Here is a 25,820-nt window from a genome sequence, read left to right on the forward strand (position 1 = left end):
TTTTAAGCAGTAAAATGACTCTTCCGAATATTAAAATACAAACGACTTTTCTATGGGATCCATTGAATCTTCTTTCAGACATGAGTAGGATAGTAGATATCCTCATCTGGTGTGTCTGATGGAGTGCTATCAGGATCAGTAATGTTGTACATCTCAATGTGATCCATGTGTCTTCTTTTATTCTGTCTTTTGTTGAGATATCTTTGCTTTGTTGTCCTTCCTTTGAATTTTGACGATTGTGCAGAAGAACTTGCTCCTTGGTCATACGGATCTTGTGAGTCTTGCATAGCACTATCATTTATCATTTTCAGATAATTTTTCTTGGCTTTTTCAATTGTATTCCAATGGGGATGAATGGTACGATAATTCCAAGGACCATAATGTCCTGTCCAAATTTCTTGTGGAATGGATTGGTTTTGTTGGAATATGTACCTTTAGGCTTCTTCATGCTCTTCATCAAGGTCTAAAATAGTATGGAAAAATTCCTATAGATAACTGCACTTGAAAGAGTTTGGAGGAGAAACAGCATTAAAATAAAATGAAGTTGATTTCCGAAGAGGTTAGGAGATAATGATTTTGTCTGTAAATATCAAATCCAAGAATGATATCTTTCCCTGTGAAATTTGCTCCCAAAATTCGAGTTTGAATTTGACAATATGGGAGTACTTTGATGATAATGGGGTTTTTTGTTCCAAACCTTGTTTGGAAAATTTCCCCATCAGCCACTTTGAAATCATGGATTTATTTAATCCAATATGAATCAGGTAAAATATCCTTTTTCAGAATGGATATGGTAGCACTTGAATCAAAGAAAGCAATGACTGGAATAGGTTTAGAGTACTTATCCATTAAAATATGAACTAATGTTTGGGGATAAGTATCTGTTGATTTTAGAGGTTTGATGGAAAAAATTTCTTCTGGTACCTACAATGCCAAAAGAGTACTATCAGTAACATCTTCTTGTTCAGAAAACTCAAATTCTAAACTAGAAAAATGAATTTGAAATTCATTCTGAATTTCTGAAATTAATTTTACTCCCTTTTGATTTTGAGGACAATATTTTGCAAAATGTCCTGATATTCCACAAATGAAACATTTGCTTCCTTTCTTGCCTCTAAACTTTTTTTCTTTCCTTTAGAAGTATTCCACCTTTTCCTGAAAGATCTTCTTGGGTAACTTTTGTTAAAACCTTTGAACCTTTTGAACTTTTTCTTTCTTCTGTAGCTTGAAGGACTGCAAGCTTGGCATTTTCCTTTTGTTATCAGCTCAGATTTTTTACAGGCTTGGTCTAAACAGACATCTCCCTTGAGATATTTTCGAATAATTTTTCGTTTGTTGCACAAATTATTCAAGGAAAGAAAGACTGCTTGTTTGATCTGACCTGTAGAAAGATTTAAAATAGAACCATATTTATTATAGATATACATTTCAACACCATCAGTAAGAGATTTAGGTAGAGAACTTATAAATGCTTGTTTCAAGTTAATATCAACACCTAGAGTAAAAAACAATTGAATCATTTTTTTGAAATATTTATTAAGATCTTTTCAATCATAAGAAAGACATTCATTTGAAAAAATTCTTTTCTTTTTGTTCCTTTACTCTCTTTTACATCTCCAATGAACATGAAGAGCAAGATATTAATATTTTCAAAAAATTCTTGTCTAGTTAGGAAAAACATTTTATCTTGTTCTCCTAAACTTGCCTACCAGTCTTTGAGGATTCCTGAAAATTGAGCAGTGAAGTCAGATAAAATTTCAAAATGAGATTCTTCAGTAATATTTTGGATAATCATCTAAGCATGAAAATTCTGAAATTTTTCTTCCCACTTTGATGAAGGTACATCATCAATTGTAAAGATCTGAGTTCCTTTCATTTTTGATGATGTTTTCTTCTAACTACTGGACGTTTCACCAATTTCTTCCTCTTCATCAGGATGAACAACTTTGACTTTGTTGCCATATTCAGTTCGGGGTTTTGAGATTTCATCAAAATTTTCTTCTCCAGTAAATTCTTCAATAGAATCTTCAAGGCTTGAATTTTCTTCAATACTTTCAGTACTATTTCCCTTGGTTGATTCTGAGTCTGAATCTTTATCCTTTCTTCTTAACTTTTCTCATATTTCTCTCTTAGTTTTCAATTCTGTTCTTAGGAATTATCCCGAATTACAGAGCATTCAAGCCTACACGATTTTGGTGTCCACGGCAGAAGGTTTGCAATTTACAATAATAAAAGAAACTGGGATTCTACCAGTAGAAACAGATGCGAAGGAGGAGGCCATATATGAACTTCTAGTGTAGTACTTCAAGAATCAAGATCTACAATTGCAAAAACTAATGTGCAGTTGCCAGGAATTCCACCAAAACCTTAGCGAAGATCTTCATAAAAGTTTTCAAGAAAACAATAAGAAATTGGATGCCTTAATGGAAAGATTAGACCAAAAGTTTGATCTGTTGATTCAAGCCTTCAATGGTGGAAAAAGGGTTCTAACGGAAGAATGCTTTGATAGTGATCGAAGATTTGTTGTGGAGGAACAACACTTGTTTGATTAAAGCAATTCCAAGAATCAAGTTTCTCATTTTAAGAAGGTGAATCTTGAGGAAGAGTCGAACAAGGAAGAAATAGGCAACATTTTACTACGAAATGTTTCAATCAGTGATTTGATTATGATTTCTATAGAAAATTCTGGGGAAAGGATGAGAAAATGTGACGAAATCATATTAAATTGTCAATTGATGAATGATACGAAGAATGAAACTCATGGAATTTGTATACAAGAGAATGTTGATATTGAGTCCCATGACCTGCAATTGATGAAAGGAAATAATAATATGTCTAAATCTTTTGAGGCGCGTCATGAATTAGAAAGAGAAACATTGCAAGATAAAGCTGATGAGCCTGGTATACAGCAGCAATGAGCTATTCTTGAAAAGAATTAGAAAGGGGTTGAAGAATTCAGATTATTGATATTGTTAGGAACTCTTAGATTAATTGTAGATTATGTAATTAGTGTCTTGAAGGCAGACACCAAATTGTGTTACACTTCTTGAAGCGGGGAAACCTCATGGAGGTTTTTGTAGTTGTTTTTCTTCAAGAGCATTTCACTGGAATCATCGGTAATAGGAGTGTCAATAGGGCCGGACCAGCCCGAACCCGATCCGTTCGGCCCTATAAAAAGCCCAATGAGCCTACAATATCAGTGAGTCGGGCTGAGCTTGGGCCTCAAAACTAGGCTCATATTAAATATGAGCCGAGCTTGGGTTTTATTAGGTCAAGCCCAATAGGCCCGGCCCTATATATAATATAATATAGGTAATATTTATAATATTTATATTTTGGTAATATAATTATATATATAGGTATTATATACAATATTTATGTTTTAGTTGTAGAAAATCAAAAAAAACATTAGTTTTTGTTAAAAAAAAGAAAAGAAAAAGTGGATGCCATCATGAGCCATGAGCCATCCTTTTGACCACAGAAGAGCAACTTGAGCAGGTGAGCAACGACAGGAGTAAGAGGAAAAACAAGGAAAGAGACAATGGCTAAAAGAAGAAAAAGAGAAAAGGGAGAGAAGAAAAGAAGAAGAAATGAGAAGAAAAAGAAAGGGGGAAAAGAGAAGAGAGAAAGGGGGGATCTGAGAAAAAAAAAGAGAAGAGAGGGAGGCAACGAAAGAGAGAAGGAAAAACATAGAAGAAAGAAAGAGCAGAAAAAGACAGAAGACACAGGAAGAAAAAAAAAGCTCTCGCTCTCTAGTCTCCACTCCGTCTCTCAATCTTCTCCTGTTTTTCAATTTTCCTTTTTTTGGCATTAGATGTCAGATGCAAACAATGAAGACATTGTTATTACAATCACAGATGTTGAAGCAACAAAAACTGCAGCTGAACAAGAACCTGAAGGAGAAGAAACAAATAAAGGTGAAAAGAGGAAAAAAGAAATGAATGTGAGGTCCAAAGTTTGGCTCCATTTCACCAAGATTTCACCAAAGGAAGAGGAATGTACTTGCAATTATTGCAAGAAAGTTTTCTCCTGCTGTAGCAAAGGATGAACAACTTATTTGCATCGACATATATTTAGGGGCATATGTGTAGCCTACAAAAGAGCCATGGGTGGACAATCGTCAAAAGGGCAAACACTTCTTAGTTTCTCCAAAGGTAATTCAGATCAAGTTAATAACTCTGTTTGAAAATTCGATCAAGAGAGTAGTCGAAAAGATCTAACAGAGCTTATAATTAATCGAGAGCTGCCATTCAATTTCGTTGAAGATAAATCATTTTAGAAGTATGCTCTGAGTCTTAATCCGAAGGTTAAATTTGTGTCTAGAAACACAATGAAAAGTGACTGTATGAAAATATATGAATTTGAAAAAAATAAATTGAAGGAAATTTTTTTGCAATCCAAACCAAGAGTATGTTTGACAACAGATACTTAGACATCTAAAACGGATCTCCCTTTCATGGCATTGACTGCTCATTTCATAGATAATCATTGAAAATTGCATAAAAAAATTATCAATTTTGTCTTGGTTCCAATGAAGATATCCGGGGAGAATCTATCTGATATAATTATTAATTGCTTGTTAGAGTGGAATATTGATAAGATATGCACCATAACTATGGATAATGCTTCAACTAATGATGTTGTTGCTAGATGCTTGCAAGAGCATTATTCATTTAGAGGTGTATTATTGGTAAATGGGAGCAATATTCAAGTTCGTTGTTGGAATCATGTTCTTAATTTGATTGTTCAAGAAGGATTGGATGAGATTAATGATTGTATTCATATGGTTAGGAATGCAGTTAAATATGTTAGAGGATCTGCTAAGAGAAAACTTGAGTTTCTACACTATGCTGACCAGGAATGTATTTCTAGAGGCAAAATGTTATCTCTAGATATATGTACAAGGTGGAACTCAACATATTTAATGCTTGAATCTGCATTACATTATAGGAGAGCTTATGATCGTATGAAAACTCGTGATTTGAACTTCAAGGATCCTCCATTGGCTGATGATTGGGAAAAAGCTCGGATTGTTCATGATTTTCTAGAAACTTTTTATACTGTCACAAAAATTTTCTCTGGCAGCAAATATTGCACAGCTAATGTGTTTCTTCGTGTAATCTACCATGTGTTCATGTTATTAAGGGAAACTTCTATAGAGAACAGTCCACTTCTTGGAAGCATGGCATCGAACATGTTGGTGAAAATTGAGAAATATTGGTTAGAAAAAGAGCCAAATATCTTGCTATCTGTTGCTTTTGTTTTAGATCCCAGGTTTAAAATGAGAAAATTGAAGACCATCTTTAGCAAGATTTATGAGAGCTATTTAGCACCATATATGTTAGATCGTGTTCACACAACACTTCAGGATCTTTTCATCGAGTATGTAAAGGTTTATGAAGTGAGTTGTTAGTAGGATATAACTTCACAAAACGAAAAAACTATAGGGACAGGCAACAACACTTCTTCCACAGTAAAGAAGAATTACATGGATGATTTTTATAGTTTTGACGAGGAAGAATATAGCACTTGTAACAAGACAGAGTTGGACTCTTATTTGGAGGAAAAGATATATCCAAGCAAGGCCGATGAAGAAAAATCATTTGATGTATTGGATTATTGGAGAACTAATGCAGCCAAATTTCCAATATTGTCCATGATGACAAGAAACATTTTAGCTATTCATGTTTCTTCTGTTGCATCTGAGAGTGCTTTCAGTACAAGGGGATGTGTTTTGAACAAGTTTCGTAGCTCATTGTTATCCTCCACTGTTGAAGCATTAATTTGTACTCAAGATTGGATTAAAGATGCACCTAAGGAAATTAATTTTGAACAAGAATTTGATCTTGATTTTACTGGTTAGTAGCAATATTTAAAAATTTTCATTAATTATTTGATTTCTTGTTGATATTTAGACTAACAAGTAGTGTTTATTCTACCAGCTCCTCTTCCGTCCAAGAGTTAAAATCAACTCCTCTACCGGTTTTTTTGAGAGCAATATTGGTAATGTATATCTAAAACTTTAACTTTTTTTATTGGTTGAGTAAATTTTTATATGAGTTTGGATTCAACCCGAATATTATGTGAGTCGAGCATGAGTTTGTGAGTCGAGCATGAGTTTCACATTTATTAACCCGAAACCCGAAGATGTTATAAATTAAATGAGCTGAGTTTGGGCTTATAAAAACCCGACTCATTAGGCCCGATTGACAGACAGAGGTAAGGAGTCCAAAGTTGTGATTAAACCATGGGTTGAAGTTATTACTGGGTTCAAAGGTGGCACTCTTACAAGAAGTATTAATCAAAGTCCAAATCAAAATTATAGAATAGTCACTTGGGTAAAATTGAATGTTGGTTGCATGTCTCTCCTTGAAGATATTGCTGATGATCAAGATTCATCATTTGCTACTGAATCAAATACACGTGTCATTCTTGTTTTTGATGGCCTTAGTGGTTACCAAGCTGGTGTGGATGTAGAAATGATTAAATTAGTGGTTCATTAGTTCCAGAGAAATCAATCTTAATTCAAGGAGGAATGTGATTGCAGAATCTGAAATTTTTATGAAGGCATCCGTGCGACACTCCTGGACTCTTCGAGGAAGAAAAAATCACTTTGCAGGAGCTATTGACAGCTACTAAGGTGAAGATATTCTTTGATTTTTGGTATACCAAGATCAAACATCCATTTGTGGAGTTGAAATGTGTAACATCTTCTAAGAGCTTGATGACAATAGAAGATTATTTTTCCCTTTTGCTTGGCTTCTTTGATATGTTCAAAAAGGTATTTGATTCAATGTTGAAGCCAAGTAAGTTACCGGCGGACTTGGTAATTGTTGAGCAGCTTCTTACAATAATTAACCAGTATATTAGTAGACCCTAGATTGAGTGTGCGTCTACATTTAAGGGTGGCACTGGTAGTTTGAGGGAATTGTTACATTCAAGAGTTTCACATTTACTCTTTAAGAAATATGTGCATAACTTAGAAAACTTGAAGCTCAAAATTCAGAAATTGACTAGTATTAGGAATTGGCTACAACCGTTTGTTGCAAAAGGAGTTGTTCCAACTTAGAAAACAGCATTTCATAGAGTTTTGGAAGGGTGAGATCAAATAAATTCCCTTGTTGCACCGTCTTTGAGTAGCACATTGCCATTGGGAAAGCAACCAATATTAGAAGATTATGAAGCTGCATTTGATTGTCTGATGTTGACCAAAATAGTTCACAAGATTTCTGTGAATGTTGCATTTCTCCAGTTTTCAGCATTGTTTTGAAAATCAGATCGGATCGGCCAGTTCGATCCGTTACACCGCGAACTATTCATAATTCTGGTTTGGTTCATATTTTGGATTGATTGGATATAAAAATTGGTAAAAAACAATTCAAACCATACGAACCGGATTGAACCGTTGAATTGGTGATTTTTTTGTTTTTTTCTATTGAATTGAAAAAAAAATAGGTTTTCCTTAATCCCAATGACTAATTATTATACGCCACATCTACTCACTTTTTTCTCATTTTTTGCCTCTTATCAAATTTGCATTTCTATTTTCTATTTTCCTGATTTTTTTCAAACTCCAAACTTTTTTTTAAGTTGTAATATCTAAATCCAAAAAATGTAAATTAAAATTTAAACTCACAGTGTTTAATTCCCATAGATGTGAATTTTGTATAATTTCAGAATATTGTGGTATTTTTGGGTTGGATATAAGATTATTTATTTGGTAGATAATATTGAGATTGAAATGTAATTTATTTGTTTCAACTAATAATTTTAAAAATATATTTGTGAAAATCCAAGTTCTTTCAAAATATTAAACTTTTCAGCATATAAAATCTTAAATTAGTCCAGTGCATGTCTTACTTTGTGCATATATATTTATATAAATTATTTTTTAAAAAATTCATTGAACCAAGGTTGAACTGGTCCGACCGATTAAATCTCGACTCAAATACCTTGCCGATTCAATTAACGGTTCGAGTTTCAAAACATTGGTTTTAGTTTCAAAGCTCAATCCTTGAGGACAAGCATTCTAAGAGGGGAGTATTGTCATGACCCCAAATGTATTGGATAATCCATATCTTTAATTGTTAATATTGTAGTTTAGTGGAGGGTTTTGGATTGGTTAAGAAGGATAAACGTGTATTTATACTTCTAAATAGTTGGAAGTTATTGAGCAATATCAGAATTTTCAAGTCAATTCTTTCTAATTTCTAGTTCATCTGTTTATTTCTCTCTCTCTCTCTCTCTCTCATCTTTCCTGCGTTCTTCCTTTTTCTTCTTCCTTTTCAACTTGTCTTTCTCATATCTTCTTCTTGATGATCGATTCTTGACATCAACATTGAGTTCAAACCAATCAAATCGAGTTATCAAATATATAGCAAGTATAAAAAAACTAAACTCGTTAGTTCACGAGTTGGCTCAAACACACACACACATATATATTATTTAAATAATAAAATTACATATATTTTATTCATTTTTAAAAATAAAATAAGTATTTTTTATTTTTTAAAATTGAATAGACTTAAACTCAAGTTTGACTAGGCTCGAATTTGAGGTAGAGGTCGAACTCATGTTTTACATTGAAAGTTTGCCAAGTTCGAATTTGATAAAATTGAGTTGGTTGATTTGGTGGTTGAATCGACATTTAATTGAGTGGGTAGCTAAATTTACTTTACCCATGTTTCCAAATATTTAAGATAGGGCTAGCTAAATTTATGTTAATGATATTTTAACACCATGCCTAGTTTATATTGTAATATAAAAAAATATGTGTACAAGCAGCAAATAGTTGTGTTTATACATATTTTTTTGTTAGGTCTGTCTAATTGGTGCTTTAGGCAATCGTTAAAATATATTTTAAGTGTCATATTTTTTTTGGAAATGTAAGATTAATAAGGGAAAGAAAATAAATATAAAGGAGGATGGGAGGGTAGATAATATTAAAAAGGGAAAATATATAAATAAAAGAGAAGATAATAATTGTTAGTATGTATATATATATATATATATATATATATAATAGGTTAGGCGAATCTTAATTGTGTTAACGAGTGGCCTATGGACACATATTAGAAAAATTCATTTTTGTTTATGAACAATTTTCTTGTATTATAAAAGTATTACACCTTCTGCAAACGAAACAGGCATGTATACAATGAGTTTGTTTGGATAGGAAGATTTGCAAACAAAATTTCAAATTTTTTTCTACTTACATCATAAATACAATTTCTAACTACCTTTTTATCTCACGTACATCACATCACAAAAAGTGCTACAGTAATTATCTCAAATAAATATTTCAAATAACCTCCTATCCAAATATTTCAAATAATTTTCATGCTTTTACATAATTGGAATATTACTCGAAGTACTTTGGCACTTTTACACAATTGAAAAATTCAAATATTAAGAGTTTTTTTTTAAAGAAAATGTATTAAGAGTTTATATATTTCCCAAATAATCTGGCAAAACCTAGGGTGTCACTCTAACGTACAGAATTTATAACAGACAAGAAGATGCCTTGTCTTGAGCGAGAGGCCAATAGTGAAGACTCGTGCCTCCTCCTTGTCCGTTGAGTTGAAAAAACAGAGCAAAGCCACAAGTTTTCGTTTTCTGCAGGTGTGGTTTTCATCAGCTGTGAAGAAAGAATCAGGCAGCAAAAACGACAACGTCAAGCTCTCCCCTTATCAACGTAAATCCACCATCCCTTTACTGCTCCTTTGCTCTCCCTTCAGCTGGTTGATTTAGTTCTTCAAGTCTGGGATGCGAATTCCTTTAGCCATTTGTTGCGTGCCAGATGTTCGACGAAATGCTCATGTGAAGTTGGATTATATTTACACAACATTTTTGGTGCGGCTACCTACCCTTTAGGTTGCTTGGAGGGAGGTGAAAAAAACTCTGGTTATTGAATATTAAATCCATAAGCTGCTTATCACAGTAGTGAATGCAAGAACATGTATTGTGAACCAATGAAATAGTAAGAAGTTTTGAAGTCATGAAGATTCTTTTTGTATTTTGGGTTTTCTGTTTCGGTAGTTGTGGGGGAGGGAGAGGGGATAGGGTTGCTCTGTCTTCAGATTTTGTAAAGAAGAGCTTGTACAAGATTCAGTTACCACATAGTCCACATAACTTTGACCCTCTTCCCTGCCCCATCTGCCAATGCGATGAAAATTAAGAATCAAGTTCAGATGAAGCCACACTAAACACTACGATTATCACATTCCACTCCTATGGGTTGAGATAAAGTATATGCAACTGTTTTTTCTTCCTAAGTGCATAATGTACATTCAGTTGAATGAACGTGGAGAGGTTAAATCTAGTTACCTGCTAATAATTGGGGTTTTCTTTAATAGCTTGGAAATTATTGCTTCAGTGTTGACTATTCAAGTTTAATCTTCGTCCTTTCTGTCATACCACTAGAAAGTTGGACTTGTTCGCTTCCTACATTAGGCACTTTAGGTATCAGATTTAACTTTCTGTGATCAGAGTCCAAGTAATGTTGGTTAACAGATTAGTTTGGAAATCTCAAGGGCGTTATAAAAGAAAGGGCAAGCAAGCGAGAAACTTCCATAAAGATAAATTTATTAAACTTCTTGGTGCTTTAAGATTTTAAGTGGATTAATGATGTAAGATTACTTTGAAGTTTATGGTTCCTATACTTGGGAATGTTATCAGATGAGGCAAATTTTTCTACAATTAATCATCTTAAACACTCTTTTCTTGTTTGTTTCTCTTTAGTTATCCATGATTCAGGAGGAGCACTGTAGGGTGTGTTGACAAATGATCCATGGTCTTTTTTTTTTTTTAAATGTCACCTTGTAGATAATCTAAACATGTGGAAGGTTTTGTTATTAATTCATCTATATGATCAAAATTCATGTGCCTCTTTGGTGATGTCACTTTTATTCGTGGCATAGGTGCATCAAAGGGCTGGCTTTGGTCCAAAGGAATGGTGAAGTATTCTGGACATACACTAATTTCTTCTCTTACTCCTTTTTGTTGTGTCCTGAAAAACCATGGCAGATTGTCATCAAGTCTGTTTTATGGAAGTTCAACAAAGTCAAGGGTGTACCATTACTGTAAGAGGAGCCACTTACATACTGAAACTATAATGGTTTCTCTGCGTTATCACCCTTCTTGGTTCAGGTGACTCCTTGATATTCTGATCAGTTTATTTGACTGTAGCATGACTTTGTTATTTTCCTCAGCATGACTTGTCTTTTGTTTAGTGTCTTCTTGTCAAGAAATTTCTTCGCCTTGCTAATAGAGGTTGAATTTTCAGTGTGGCACCAATGATGGATTGGACAGATAATCACTTTAGGACTTTAGCACGGCTCATCTCAAAACATGCATGGTTATACACAGAAATGATTGCTGCAGAGACAATTGTCTTTCAGAAAGGAGATTTGGTAAGTCTTCAGGAGATTTTCTTCTTGATGAGCAATGGGTGGAAAAAAAGGTAACCAGAATGTCATCACATGGAGATGTAGAAAAAAGAAAAAAATCTTACCGTCAAGCATTCTGATCATTGAAACTGGGGAGATATGATTGTGTGTAATATTCATGTTTGCTACTGTTATGCTGGTGATTATCTTAGAAATTTTTTGGTTCCTGAGGCATAGGCAGATTTATGATTAAATTATCTCAGAATCTTCATTTCTTTTGTACCTCGTGCCAGATATAATGTTCTTTTGTATCTTTTGTGATCAACTGTCTATGCATATAAAATACTGTATAATATTTTTTTTCCAGAACCAGCACTTCAGTTTCAATCTGTAAATGCAGTTTAAGTGGAAAAAGAGGTCTATTGTGCCAAATTAGCATTTGGCGAGTCTAGTAAGGAATTTCCAGAGACATCTCATACTGACTATTTTTCTGGGATTTTCAGAACCGATTCTTGGCATATGGTCCAGAGCAACATCCAATAGTACTTCAGATTGGGGGAAGTAATTTGGATAACCTCGCAAAAGCAACTCAACTTGCAGATCCCTATGGCTACGATGAAATCAATTTCAAGTTTGTTTTTTTTGTCTTGTATGCAGAAGCTCTTGATTTTTGCTGCCTTTTGAATTTGAACTAAACCACTTCTATTCAACAGTTGTGGTTGTCCTAGCCCAAGGGTAGCTGGACATGGCTGTTTTGGCGTGCGTCTTATGCTGGATCCAAAGGTCTTTTACTGGTTGATTAAATATAAGTTAGTTTTGTTCATGTGAATATGGTCTGAAGAGACAAATTTGTTTTTACAAGGGAAGTTTGTTGCTGAGGCCATGTCAGTTATAGCTGCAAACACTGATGTACCTGTGAGTGTCAAATGCCGAATCGGTGTTGATGACCATGACTCATATAATGAGCTCTGTAAGTTGACTTAAGCAAAAGATTTTTGCAGTTCACATGCTGAAATTAATTATAAAAAGTCTCACTTCTTAGAAATGAGGACACATCTTTTGTTATAAGAAATGTTGGCTTTCTTAAAATCGTTGGACCAAAGTTTGGATCACTCAATCTCCTCACTATACTGTTAATTGTTGTTTAATCATTTCTGTTTCTATATAATTTTCTTAGTTTTTGTTTTTTTTTTTTGGGATGGATTGTATTGTTTAAGAACCAGTAAGGATGATTTTATACTCTTTATCCAGTGTTGCTCTCTTCATTGCCACTGTAAACCATCACCGAATACATATTCTATCTGATTACGGGATGTAAATGGATTTCTAAGATACTCTCACTTTCTCAAGTAACATAGTGTTCATCAATCTTTGGTATGGTTTAAGCTTAATACCATTTAAAGCCTCTCCAAGCTAACTCCTTATTATAATAGTGGTACTCAACTGGATCAGATAAGGCTTTGGTTTTTTAAATTAAGGAGGTTTGAGGAGGAAGACCTTCCAAAATTTTTCAACATTTGCTTTTTAAGGCTAGTTTCATAAATACAAACTTTTTTCTGCTTTTCTTGCATTGCTAGTTCCCATAGACTTGCATGCTCACTCTTGCTTGAAGGTTTCATATACTTGATCTGTGTCGGAAGGATAAATTTTAGTGTATTGTGTCTATGTCGCATGGAACTGTTTTGCATGATTCCCTTGCAATTTCTATTGTCTTTGGGTTTATAATTGTTACTTTTGGTATCATTAATGCAATAAATCATAAACTTCGAGAGAGAAGACATAACTTTCAATCAACATAAGAGTAGATTGGTGTTGACTTGAGCAAATTGACCCTTCTACAATCTAGGGGTCAGAGGAGGAGTGGTCATTAAAATTTTCTGTTTCATTTGATTGAAAGTCACAACTATGAAATGGCTTCCATTATGCTGAAACCTTTTTTTTTGTCACTCATTTATGTAATATAATGCATGATGGAGCTTACAAGTAACTATAACTTCCCAAATAGAGACCTGTTTGACTTTTTCCCTGTTAATCTTTCATTTTTTCCAATTAGTGCTGTTACTTTTGTAAAATTTTACAAAGTTTGCATTAAAACAAGAAGTTTCGAATCAAGCCCTTTCATGTAGGAATTTCATCTAAAAAACTTATGAAAGGGAAGTGTGCAACAGCATTACCCAAAATCTGAAAGTATAAAAAAGCAATCCATCAGGTCTCAGGTTTGGAGTCTCGTTGTGTTTGGTCTGGAAGGCCAGCTAGTGCGTGGGGCTAGGTTTGGGAAAAGCTTGGTATGTGTGTGCATGTGTGTGCTTACCAAAGAGTGTTTGCTAAATGCTCTGTTTTGTTTTGTGTGTTTGCAAAATCTTGGTAGGAATGTGCGTGGATTTCTCCTGATCTATTTCACTTTTCTCATTTTTGAAGGTGATTTCATATACAAGGTTTCATCGCAATCACCTACTAGGCATTTCATTATACACTCCCGAAAAGCATTACTTAATGGACTCACCCCAGCTGAAAATAGAAAAATTCCTCCCCTGAAGTATGTATTTAACGAGTATTAATTTGTTTCTCTAGCTTAACTTTCTGTTGAAGACATGTTCTACTATTACTAAGCAATTAAAATCAGCTTTTATGGTACCCTTTCATCATTGTAGTTAACTTTCAATGTCCTTTCTTTTTACACTTGCTGGTGTTGCAGATACGAATACTATTATGCTTTGTTGCGTGATTTTCCCGATCTACAGTTTACAATAAATGGAGGTATACAAACCATAGATGAAGTAAGTTTGAAGTATTATCTAATTGTATGCATTGGTGATGCTGGATAAGATTAAAATTTGTTTGGGTTGTGTTTTTGCAAATTCAATTGATTATGCTCTGGTTTGCAGTCATTTGGAAAGTTTCCAAGATGGAAACTTTTCAAAATATCCTCTCCATCTACCTTCTTGTCACACAAAGACAGTATTAAAAAATGTAATGCTAAGGGAGGAATCATGGGTATGAATTGATTGTGTATGCGTACTAGATGACTAAGGACACAGGAAATGAGCAGTGTTAACAAAAATACTCAAATGAACGATTTTGGGGACTGATGGATATTCAGAACTGGTTTTTAGGGACTTTGGATGGCTCTAATGGTGAGCTCAAGGAAAAGTGCTTGGATGTTGCTCAGAATAGGAAGAGGACTCTGCTTTAAGCATCACTACAAACTGACATGACCGTTAACGTCCTTTTTTTTTTTATGTTTCCTGAAAACGTTTTTGCTCATACGAGGGCTACTGGAGGGAAAGGGGGACTCGACCCTGTCCCTACTAGCTTGGCATTATTGTAAGATATATGGTTTATGGTTTAGCTGGAATTGCTCTATCAATTCAAAAGTAGAAAAAACTTGCTGGAGATACTTGAAATCTAATGAGTTTAGTATAGAAGTCTGCATGGCCAGAGGCAAGGCATGTCAAAATGAAAGGTCAAAAGTAGCACGGTTGACCAAGAGTTACATGTGATGTGGGAGGTAGATTTGATACGATTTTTGGTATCTTTAATAGGGAGGTTAGGAAATACTGGAATACTTGAAATGGTCATGGGGAAATGGTTAAAATGAGCAGGAAGGCTGACTTATGACTCTGGAGGTTTTGGATTAGATTTGCCCATTTGATTTGTCTGTACCATTATCTAAAGTAGATGATGCATTCCATGGAAATAGCATTTTTAAATAAAATTAGTCTTCGTTTTACTTTTCTTTTTGAAGATTGGTGGATCTGTTGTTCACAAAGCTTTTTCTTAGATTGGCGGGTCCCCCATACTGGGTATGGTTGCCAATAAACAGCAAAGAGCAACTGTTTATATCAAAACCACAGTACTCCTCTTCATCTGGGCATAAGCGATGGTCCAAATCCTTGAGAGATTGTTTCCAGGGCATCTCTGTTTGGAATGGATCTCAATTGGCATTCTACACTAAACTGATGCAAGGAAGACAGGATTCAAATTTTCCAACTGTTAGAACAAAAATTTGGTACTGGAGGGTTTTTTTTTTTTTAATTTTAAATAATCATTATAGTTTGGGCAGATAGATTAATGTATGTTCTGAGAGAGTTGGACATACTCACAACTTATTCTTGCTTAAAAGCTAGTGAAGATAGTCAGATTGTGACACGTGTTCACCAGGTGCCAATTACACTGGCAGGGTTAGAGATGGGTGATACGACTTCCACTATAGATTGTATACAAAAAATAATTACCAAAGTATTTAGCCAGCTCAATTCCTTGTCTGCTCTCAACTTTTGTATTTACATTACTTCGGATAAAATTAGCAGACTCGATACAGTGAATCCATTTTTTAGGAAGCCTTGTTCAAATCATTATGGAAATGTAACTTCGCCCACTTTCAAGTCCATTTAACTGTCTTAGAAAGTTTAGCAAGTTTTGTCGCTATTATCCATATCTACCTCCTAGGACACCCACATTAATATTGGGGAACTTTTTGGTTACAGAAAATGCATGACCAAATGTGGATATTATAAGATCAGATGAATATTAGAAAAGAAGGGGAAGTTGAGTCCCAAATTAATACTGTGATTTGGCAAGATGATAACATGGAGCTGATCTAGAATATCTCATTTGCAAGTCTGTTTTGTTTGTTTTAAGCTGGCTTTATGCCTGGGTTAAGGTAGTGACTTTGTTCAAAACGTTTGGCTCATAGTTTCTGCATTTGGAATTGCATCTTGAGGCTTTTGTAGCCTAGGCTAACTGTAAAGTGAGGTAATGACAACCATGTGCTGTCATATCTTGGTCTCCAACTTTTATAGTGAGATTAAATATTCTAGTCTCCAAATCTATTTGACCCAAAAAACTGTGCCATCCAAGCACTTTTAGGCAGCTTATGAAACGAAGAATATTCTTCGGAAATGAACTCCCGCTTGTTTAGGTTTGAAGCCTATGTTCTGTTCTATCTTTGATCAGATTTCTTCTTCTCTGCACTCTTATCTATTTCTGTGTGTGTGTTTCTGCACACACACAGAGTGACCTGACAGTCATCTAATAATATCTCTATCCAACCAATCTTGCTATTCCCAATCACTACAATTAAGCTTAAAACTCTTATTCTACCAACATAAAATTTCCATAAAGGTGTATATGCTCAAATACACTAAATTAGCTACTGAGCTAGCATAGTTCGGGTGTTGAAGTTATCGATCCCAGATATTAGTATATGGATAAATGTCACCGTTGCCATACACAAAAAAGGTGCCTTTAGCTCGTTTTTATTGTTTAGCAAGTGTTTGATACTCTTAAAGAATCTGGAGTTACTAGTATTTTGTGTTTATTCTGTCTTTGCAAATGATAGATTATGAAGTCATGGTTCATGGAAATTTCATTGAGGCCACATCAGGTGATTTGGTAAAATATGATAGCAATGAAACGAATAACATTGACAACAATCGACTAGAACTTAACAGCCTTTTCATTACGAATGGTGACGATATACTTCTATTGAAATTTTGCCTAGGTAAATGCAGCAAGAACAGAAGGTGCTCATGGTGTTATGCTTGGACGTGCAGCCTATAGCAAGTATGAAGAAGCCGTTTCCCATATGCTTCCTATCTATGAAATATGGATGCGTTGTTTTTGGTTGATGATAGCACTTGATGAACTCTTGTGGACTTTGTTTCTTCAATCTAGTCATTCAAAGCTTCAGTTTTGCATTTTAAGTATAATCTTTTACTTATGTGACTTGTGTTGCATGTGTCATTAGAATTCTCGATGAAGATATTGAGAGACTCTTATAGATCTGGGTACTACATTTAATATGCATGTGGTTTGTGTCTATACTTTTGTTTTCCACTTTGCTTGTAAAAAGGGGGTGGATATCAAGAAATGGTTACCTTTTGTTTAGGTATCAAATGGCCCATGCCAGATCTCGAATTTTTAATGACAATTGTTGGTCACTTTTCACTGCATAATTCTGGACCATGAATTAAAGAAAAACAGTAGATGAAGTATTATCTAATGAGAATTTTTTTTGACATCTTTCATTTATTTGCACTTGATATTGTGGTGTGGCCAATTAGTAGATTTTCTAATTTTCACCTGTCAATAGCAGTGACAAATCACATAGGGCTATCTGCATTATATATTTTATCATGATTCTCAACTTTTGGAAATGATCTTACCTCTTTTTGAGCCATTCTCTGTCTCTTGCCTGGTTGGCTAAAAACCAAGTTTATCTCTCTCTCTCTCTCTCTCTGTTGCCTGGTTGACTAAATAAAAAGTTTAATTTTTGCAGTCCATGGCAAACATTGGGACATGTAGACAGTTTAGTATATGGTGCACCTCGAAGTGATCTAACCAGGCGTCAGGTTCTATAGTTGGATTATGCATCATATTTTGCCATTGACTGTGTTTCTAAGTTGTCCATATATTTTTGTTCTAGGTCCTTGAGCAGTACCAGATATATGGTGATTCAGTCCTTGGCAAATATGGGCAAAAACCAAGTGTTCGGGATGTTGTTAAGGTATGAAGTCTGCTCATGTTTCATCCAATTAATGTTTTCAACATCGGGGTTCTTGCGTTCCGTTTTCTTTTACGAGACAGGTTATAATACGTGCAAAATTGTTGACATTTTATTGTTCTCTGAACTTTCTCTGCTTTTGCTTATCATCACATTCCTCTTCTAATGGGGATAGGATGTTGCATATGGTCATTTCTTGCTTGCACTTCACACTCATAGCACAAATCGCAGCCTCCAGCTAGTGGGGCCCAAACTAACTGTCCCCAAATGGACTTTTGCCATATCTGGTTGTTTTGTTCATATATCACAGAAACCGCTTAATCAAAAGTATCTCTTTATGCACTTCATTCAATTTCCACAATGTATCAGTTTCCCCATCATTTAAGAACAGATTTTGAGTTGGTAGCTCTGCCGTGATTCTATAGAACAGCTGCTGCAAAAGACTAGATGTCCAAGTTGCCACATGCTTTGGATTTGAAACATTAGAATTTAGTCTTATGCTCTTGGCCAATGACATGCAACAGGTTTTTAGTTTTTTACTACATGCATAATATGTTAACAACTCCTTGAAGGCAATTGTTCAAGTTGTCTCTGATAGAGTGATAGAATGTCGTTATGGTCCATAATGGTTAATGTGAACCAATTGGGGTCTTTATTGTTTAGAAATTGTATAATGAGGATTCCTGCTCTGGTGTCAATCGCTTTTCTGGCTGTAAATAGCATAATTGATTACCTGCCTGTTTAGGGGCAAAATCAGGGACTAATGCATATTTCCCTGCAATAGATGTGATGTGTGCAAAGCATGTTCTTCTATCCTGCACAGTTAAAGGGACAAAAATCTGAAAGTTAGGTCATCATATTGATTAATTTCGTATGTCATGCATATTAGCTGGATTTTTTTCCAGCTAAGAAGTGAAAGGCTGTGAGCCTACAGACTGTAAGGTGCATCTGTTAAAAGTATAGGTAGGATTTGCTTCATTTTAAATTTGTGGACTAAAATTAGATTTTGAGAATTTATTGTGACCAGTTTTGCAGTTTTCTTGGTAGATGAGCTTCAAATGGCTGGTTATGGGTGTTATCATTGGTATTGCATTATAGCTGGCAAAAAAAGTCAAATGGGCTTGTTCTCTTTGTCTTGCAATTTTGAGACTTTGGAAGTCTGTGTGTGTGATATGTCATGTTCTGTTATGATTGGCTCAAATGGGTTTCACATGCTTTCCATCCCTTTGCATATGTTGTACTTGTTGGGATCTCCTGATTTAATTGTAGTTGCTAATTTGGTTAGAGATATATTATCTATTTCTATCTTGTTCTCCTCTTACCTAAATAAAAGTCAATTTAGCTTAGTGCTCTATGCCACAAGCTGTCAAAGCATTTCAATTGTGTGGAAGACACTTAAAATGCACGAGGGTCTGCATAAATGAGATTTTCTTGTACATATGTAGAAGAAACTCTTTCCATGTGTTTTTGGTTTTATGAGTCAATCATGGGCTTGTTCTCCAGCCGCTATTTTGAAATGAGAGGCTGAATTTGAGAAGCAGTCCTGGGTTGCTAGTAAAAACAGCTTTTGGCTTAATAAAACATGCAAAAGGATACATGTTTTACATTTCTTCTAAAAGATTTTTTGAATCAACTTACTTTCCAATTTCAAATAACCCGATTATAGTTTTTTATAAGCTGTTCCAGACAAGCCTAAAATGGAATTGGTACAACAAATTTTGAGAAAAGCTGATTTTGAGAAGCAGTCTTGGGATTGCTTTCAAAAACATGAAAAAGATGCACATTTTAAATTTTTTCCAAAGATTTTTGAAATCAACTTCCCAAGTTCAAATTACTGATTATAGTTACAAGATGTTTCGAGCAAGCCTAAAATGATATTGGTACCACAAATTTTGAGCAGCAGTCTTTGGGTTGCTCTCAAAAGCAGCTTTTAGCTTTTTAAAAAATGAATAGGATACATGTTTAAATTTTTTCCGAAGATTTTTGAAATCAATTTACTTTGCAATGTTGATAATGTGGTTATAGTATTTTATAAGCTGTTGAGAACAAGCCTATATGTATATTGGTACCACAACTTGGGTGATGCTTCCTATCCCACCACATGGTCTTGGGGAATTCAACTATCTGTTCTGTGTTGCCTGATTAATGGTGGAAGTTGAAAGTAAAATACCAGCTGTTGCTGTCTTAAAACTGCTAATCGAAACTTATGCAATTCTTTTGTCTTACTGCAGCCTTTGCTTGGTCTTTTTCATTCTGAGCCTGGAAATGCCTTATGGAAACGCAACGTTGACTCTGCTTTTCAACATTGCACGGTATGTTACTATCAAACAGAAATATGTCAATGACATTATTTTTAAGTGTTTGTTTTATTTTTGTCTTAATAAATCTTGGCTACAATAGGACCATCATATCCACGTTATCTTAAGCTGTGAATATGGACCGTTAGGTGCAATAGAGATTTTTTTTTCCTAGTTAATACTTTTCGTGCAAGGAGTATTCAGGTAAGAATATTTTCTTTCCCAACATAAAACTGGAATAAGGAGTTGAATTATAGGTAGGATAACCAAGCAGTTGGCATACACACGGCATACTGAAGTGCTAAGTGCAGAGAGAAAGTCAATCGAGTTGTCAAAATGGACTATTTACTCCTGAAAAAAATATAGAAATCAAAATGTTCCCTTTAGCTTCTATTTGGAATTTTCTGTTTCTTGGAGGTTTCCTGTTTCTGTCATTCCAAAGATCCCATATCCTGCTAAGGGTGCAACCTTTCCTTTCCTGTTTGTCTTTTTCATATTCCTCTTTGCCAGCATAAGAATATTTTTTTTTACTGATCCTGGCTTGTTCCACTTTATAATTCAGAGAAGTAAATATGAAACACCAACATTTTTGGGCAGTGTACAGTAGAAATATGATGAGGTCATAAAGTTTTTTTTTTTTTTTGAGAATTTGTTCTAGGATAATAATTGTGTTTATTGTGCAGTGAGGGATGCTAGCACCCCCTATACTGTCTTTCCGAACTAACCTTAGTATGAATGAGATAGTGTTACAGTTCTATTGCAATTTGATAAAACACAAAAATTATTGCAGGAGGTATGCAGGAGTAGTTATAGCTCGCCTCTGAAGTCCAATTTAAAAACCTAAACAGGTTGAGCTGGTCTTATTGCTCCAGAAAGACATGTAAACCAATATAGCATTTATTGTATTCATTTTTATTTTGACCTCTTGTTCCTGTTGTCGTGTAAAGCCCACGGTTCACATATTGCTAAAAATGCAAGCTTTCATGTCCGCCTCTTCCTTCTCTATCACAAGCTTATACTACCTTACCCTTGCATGCATCACCATGTAGTGCCAATCATTTTTATCTGCACATTTTGACACTCTTGCTACCTCCTCCCAAGTATGATCTACGTAACAATTTCTTCCTCGTTAGATGGAAACTCCAGCTGCTAAACTCTTCTCTTCCTTTTTTTCATAGTTAGGATGGCATTAGCAATGGGGCCTCGAGTGAAGAAAACCATTTCGTAGGGGCCTGTGTTGCCTTTCAAGGAAACTTTGTTCTCCTTTTATTACTAAGCTTTGATACTAGGACTTTGACAATGAAGTTGCTCCTCTTGCCTTGTTTCAACATCCAGTTATAAGTGTGTGGTACTGATTAACAATATTCATAGAGCTTTACTGGGTGGGACTGAACTGAATTAACCTTCCAGTCTACAGTCGCTAATTATATTTTGGGTAGTTATGGTTTCTTAATTTTATGTTCCTGTGTATTCAATGGTTTTGGTTTGAGCTCTATCTGAGAAATTCAGTCTTTTCCATTGGCAGCACAGCACATGAAAAATCCTGGAAAATCTGTTGTAAGTGGGTTTTGACCACAACATTTCTCCTTCCAAAATTTCACTCTAGCACCATTACTAACCTAGAAAAGTATTATAACAACAAAGGTATCCTAGCCAGCCATAATTCCCTTCGAAAGCCTCATATGGGGCTACGGTCTTCAGGCCCTCTACAGGTTATCCAGTTGCCCATTTAAGTGCATATGTTTAAGCAACTTGGGCCTTGGCAGATATCCATATTTATTTTGTTGTTTTTTATAGCCTAACTTGCAGAATATAAGAGCTAGTTGATAAGATTTAATTGTTGCAATGAAAGAAGATGATTTTAAAGATTACATATGCTTGTTCAATACTTTTCTGCCTAAAAAGCTCTTGCAGTGCTTTCAATCATCTTTAGTGGCTACCTTTTTCATTTCTCCTAAAGAAAAGAAATAGCAAAAAAGGCATGGTGATCTTTCCTCCTTGTACCTTTACTGTTTTCTTTTTGAGTATACTTAAATAACTTTATAAAAGTACTATTGTTAGCAAGAAAAAACTATGTCTGGTCACTGTACAGTTTTCTGTTTTCACACAGTTTCTTCTACATGAGTATTAACCAATAGGCTGATGAGAATTGATTTTATGTTATCCCCTTGTTGTTGAAGGCAGTTTTAGTAATGGCAACCTTGTGCTAGTTTTTGAATGTCGAATTGGGTTGACTGCCTTAGAACATCAATTAGAACCTGATGTTTATCAATGCTGAAACTGCTGATGTTCTCAAAATGTTTGTTCCTACAGGCTTATGCTGCAGTTCATAGCCTAAAAGAATAAAGATATTATAAATGAAATAAAATAAGGATGAGAGATTAATCTCAAAACCAATGTAGTATAAATTGGTTTTGAAGGTTGAAAACACTATCTGTAACATTCATTTCTAAATGCTTTGCTCCATTGTTTTGTTTGGTTGCTTCACCATGGGAGTTGAATTTCAAGTTCTTTTAAAAAAAAGAGTAGGAAAAATAATAGACAAAAATGATAGAAACAGCGATTGTTGTCTTCTTGGCTGAATTTTTGACTGCTCCACAGTCACTTTAAGGAATAGCAGATCCTGAAAATACTATATCATATTCTAATCCATGTGAAACCTGAATTGCGGTGGTCTGCAGTGGAATTGGATGGTAAATTAGTCCAAATGTTAAGTTAGCATATTTATGTGCATTTATTTTGACTGTCCGAAGACTCTGGTTATTGTTGGAAGACTTAGCAACAACAAAATCTTATTGCTGTACCTCTAAGACATAAAAATTGTGATAACATGCGTCATTGTTTAACTACTTTGGGATGAGAACTCTTTGGTGCAGTAGCTCTTTTCCTCTTCCTTTATGATTAGCCACATAAGAAGGATATCCTGTCTGGAGGTTTTCATAGTACATGCCTTCTAAGACATACGTTTTCCTGGCTCTACGCTTGGTTTAGGTTTTGAGATTGTGTGAATGGAAGGCTTTTAATTGAGGTCTTGCTTGGATGAAGGTAACTACTCTTTACCTTGGGAGAAAACTGAGAGGGAAGTGGAAACTAAATTGGCAACATCCTCACAACCTCTAAACCATCAGAACTGGAATTTTGGCTATTGAATTTATTTACTATCATATGCACCAGTATTGAAGAAAGTACGAGTAATATGAGAGTGTTGATATTTGATCAAAGTGCAAAACAGTTTGAGACATTTCTCATAGAGCTTCTCCATTCATGCAATGTGATCTTAGAAGCATCACTAGCTGCATGTACTCCTAACTATTTCAGCAATTTGTGGTTTGAAAATTCTTTTCTGCCTTTGGAAATTCTTGCCTGCCCTATTGGGCAAGGGGCGGTGGTTTAGAGGTAGGGTTTGACCACCATGATGTAAGAAAATCCCATGATATAAATAAATCTTGTTTTGGGTAAGGTAAATTTATTTTTGTTTCATGTTCTCTCAAAGGTATCTGCAAATATTGTTGACTATCTTTTTACTAGCCTAATATTTGTTTTTGAAGTAGGAGTATGAAAGAGTTTAAATGTGCTTGCTTGATCAATTGCCTGTTTACTAAGTATACAATTTGAGAAAAAAAGAAGGATAGAGGGAGGGGGAGAGAGAGAGAGAGATTTTGCAATAGAACGAAGCACCATGAACTAACCATTATCTAACTGCCTATTTCCCAGAAAAATGCAAAACTGTCTAGCTCCTGGAAACATTAATGCAGCAGATATATGGCATGCAGTAACCATTTCTTGAACCTCAACATAGTGCCAAAATTTGGTGATTTAAAATCCATTAATAGTGTCCATATTGATGGTCGATTTGTTCCTTGTTATTAGCTAGGAAAAAGATATTGAAATCTATGAATTTCCATTCAACTTAAAAGTGCTACTGAGTGCAAAAGCCTGCTCGTCATATCCATGGACTTGAAGTCAGCTGTTCCTGTCTTTCTGTGATTGTTTCTGCACTTTAATATGATTGTGATTAGTTTGTTGCAGAAAATGATTTAGCAGTTTTGTGCTTCCTACACATGTTGACATGATTATTTTTGAATTTTACAGACTATAAAATCCCTTTTGGAGGAGACATTGGTGGCAATTCCTGACTTTGTTCTGGATTCACCTGTTGGTGTGGCACCATCTGGTTGCACAGAAGCTTTTGCCAATTCAAAAAGTTTATTACCTCCTCCATATATAACCACGGAAAAAGAGATCATGTATGCCTAACTTTAAATGCATGCAAAACTTCTGATGTTCGCTATGTATTGCAAAGATATTCAGTAGTTTCTATTCTTTGGGATATAAATTGGATGTCCCGTGTAAAATCAGGAAATTTCTTTTTAGGATACAAGTAGGATGAAAGGGCTTACATGCAGATAGGATGAAAGGGCTTACATGCAGACTCTTAGCTACCACTGTTTAGACTAACAATGTCCTGAGTTAAAGATTCTACAAAGTTATTTAGAGACTTAGGTTCCTTCTCAAGTGCACCAATCTATGCCTGTGGCAGATATTTTACCTATATAGACTCCTTATGGTGCCCATTCAAGTTTCCTGTAGTACTCGTATTTCTGAATTGGTACTATTCAACATGTGTTGATTCGCCAGTTATGAATTTCAGAGAGATTTGAACAATGTTATCAGGTCAATATTGCTGCAAACTATGTTGGTTGAAATTAACTTTGTTTTGCTATATTACATGCCACTCCTTTGAGATCAACTTTTACTTCCGGAAGGGGTACATGGCATCACTGTTTCTCTTGTTTGTGAAATAGCCCTTAATCAAGATGCATTGAGACCGTACTATTATTCTTATCTTGCTTAGTCATGATCCTGAATATAACTTGAGCCCTTAAGCCACATATGGTTTGAGACCATATCATCATTCTGAGCTTGCTTGATCAAGATCCTGACTGTACCTCGAGCATTTGCAATCTTTTCTCCCTTGCATAGAGCGTCCGCTAATGCGTTGAAACTGAAGACTTCTGGAACAGTATTGAAAGCTGTCATCTCAGTGAAGAACTTTCCAACCTTCTTCCATCTCCAACATCTACGTGTATTGCTCTGTAATCTGTATACACAATGACATCAGGTTTACGAGTCTTTCCTTTCTTTTTCTCTTTACTCTCAACATTTTGATGACTGCATTAGTCTTTCCCTTCCAGTTTTGGTGGGAGGGGTTTTATGGATGTATTATCTCTAGCCAAGATGCGTTTGTGAGTAGTGTACTCTATTAGATTTGTGTTAGATATACAATTTTGATTTCTGTTAGTTTTACCAAAACAAACATTGTTGCTGTATATACCCATTTTTAACTGAGTACCTATTATGCCTTGGAGACATTTTTCTTCATTATGTTCTCAAATCAAGCTTACTATTGTATGAATTTAATCCTAAAAAGCATTTTCTATTAGCTGGAATAGAAGAGTAACGATGGTTTTTTTTTTTTGGACTTATCATATTAGTTTGTGAAGCAAATGGATTGCCTTGATTATTGCAAAAAGGATAAACTCTGTTATACTAATTGTTCCTTTGAATGTGTTTTGCCTCATCATTTCTTTTTCTTTGTTTCAAAAAATCAACTTCAAACGAGATCCACTT

General features: G+C 34.8%; 2 protein-coding genes across 8 annotated transcripts; both read left to right on the forward strand.

The window, feature by feature from the left end:
- The first annotated feature begins 4,615 nt into the window (after positions 1–4,615).
- LOC113776995 (zinc finger BED domain-containing protein RICESLEEPER 2-like) lies at positions 4,616–5,413 on the forward strand. The gene has a single exon (XM_027322046.1). It carries the CDS (start codon positions 4,616–4,618, stop codon positions 5,411–5,413), a length of 798 nt encoding a protein of 265 aa, XP_027177847.1.
- Positions 5,414–9,512: 4,099 nt separating this feature from the next.
- On the forward strand, positions 9,513–24,859 carry LOC113777531 (tRNA-dihydrouridine(20/20a) synthase-like). 7 transcript variants are annotated; one of them, XM_027322649.1, is made up of 15 exons: positions 9,516–9,694; positions 9,800–9,979; positions 10,920–11,148; positions 11,285–11,411; positions 11,891–12,018; positions 12,101–12,170; positions 12,255–12,357; positions 13,806–13,923; positions 14,083–14,164; positions 16,729–16,773; positions 16,891–16,952; positions 17,668–17,740; positions 17,815–17,895; positions 20,124–20,204; positions 24,282–24,859. In XM_027322649.1, exons 3-15 carry the CDS (start codon positions 10,952–10,954, stop codon positions 24,444–24,446), a joined length of 1,332 nt encoding a protein of 443 aa, XP_027178450.1. In that variant the 5' UTR covers positions 9,516–9,694; positions 9,800–9,979; positions 10,920–10,951; the 3' UTR covers positions 24,447–24,859. The 7 variants fall into 7 exon arrangements, with proteins under 7 accessions (XP_027178452.1, XP_027178450.1, XP_027178453.1 ...); XM_027322651.1 differs by lacking the exon at positions 24,282–24,859 and adding an exon at positions 20,980–21,048 and having other exon boundaries at positions 9,513–9,979; XM_027322652.1 differs by having other exon boundaries at positions 9,516–9,979; positions 11,026–11,148.
- Positions 24,860–25,820: the final 961 nt, after the last annotated feature.

The sequence above is a fragment of the Coffea eugenioides genome, chromosome 7, assembly GCF_003713205.1.
Source record: "Coffea eugenioides isolate CCC68of chromosome 7, Ceug_1.0, whole genome shotgun sequence".
Taxonomy (NCBI): domain Eukaryota; kingdom Viridiplantae; phylum Streptophyta; class Magnoliopsida; order Gentianales; family Rubiaceae; genus Coffea; species Coffea eugenioides.

Excerpts from the sequence above, each read along its gene's own strand:
- LOC113776995 (XM_027322046.1), top strand. The coding sequence starts at position 4,616 with ATGGATAATGCTTCAACTAATGATGTTGTTGCTAGATGCTTGCAAGAG.
- LOC113777531 (XM_027322648.1), top strand. The coding sequence starts at position 10,952 with ATGGTGAAGTATTCTGGACATACACTAATTTCTTCTCTTACTCCTTTT. Across the intron at positions 17,741-17,814 it reads GTGATCTAACCAGGCGTCAG|GTCCTTGAGCAGTACCAGAT; the intron begins GTTCTATAGTTG and ends TTTTTGTTCTAG. Across the intron at positions 20,205-24,281 it reads CTGCTTTTCAACATTGCACG|ACTATAAAATCCCTTTTGGA; the intron begins GTATGTTACTAT and ends TGAATTTTACAG.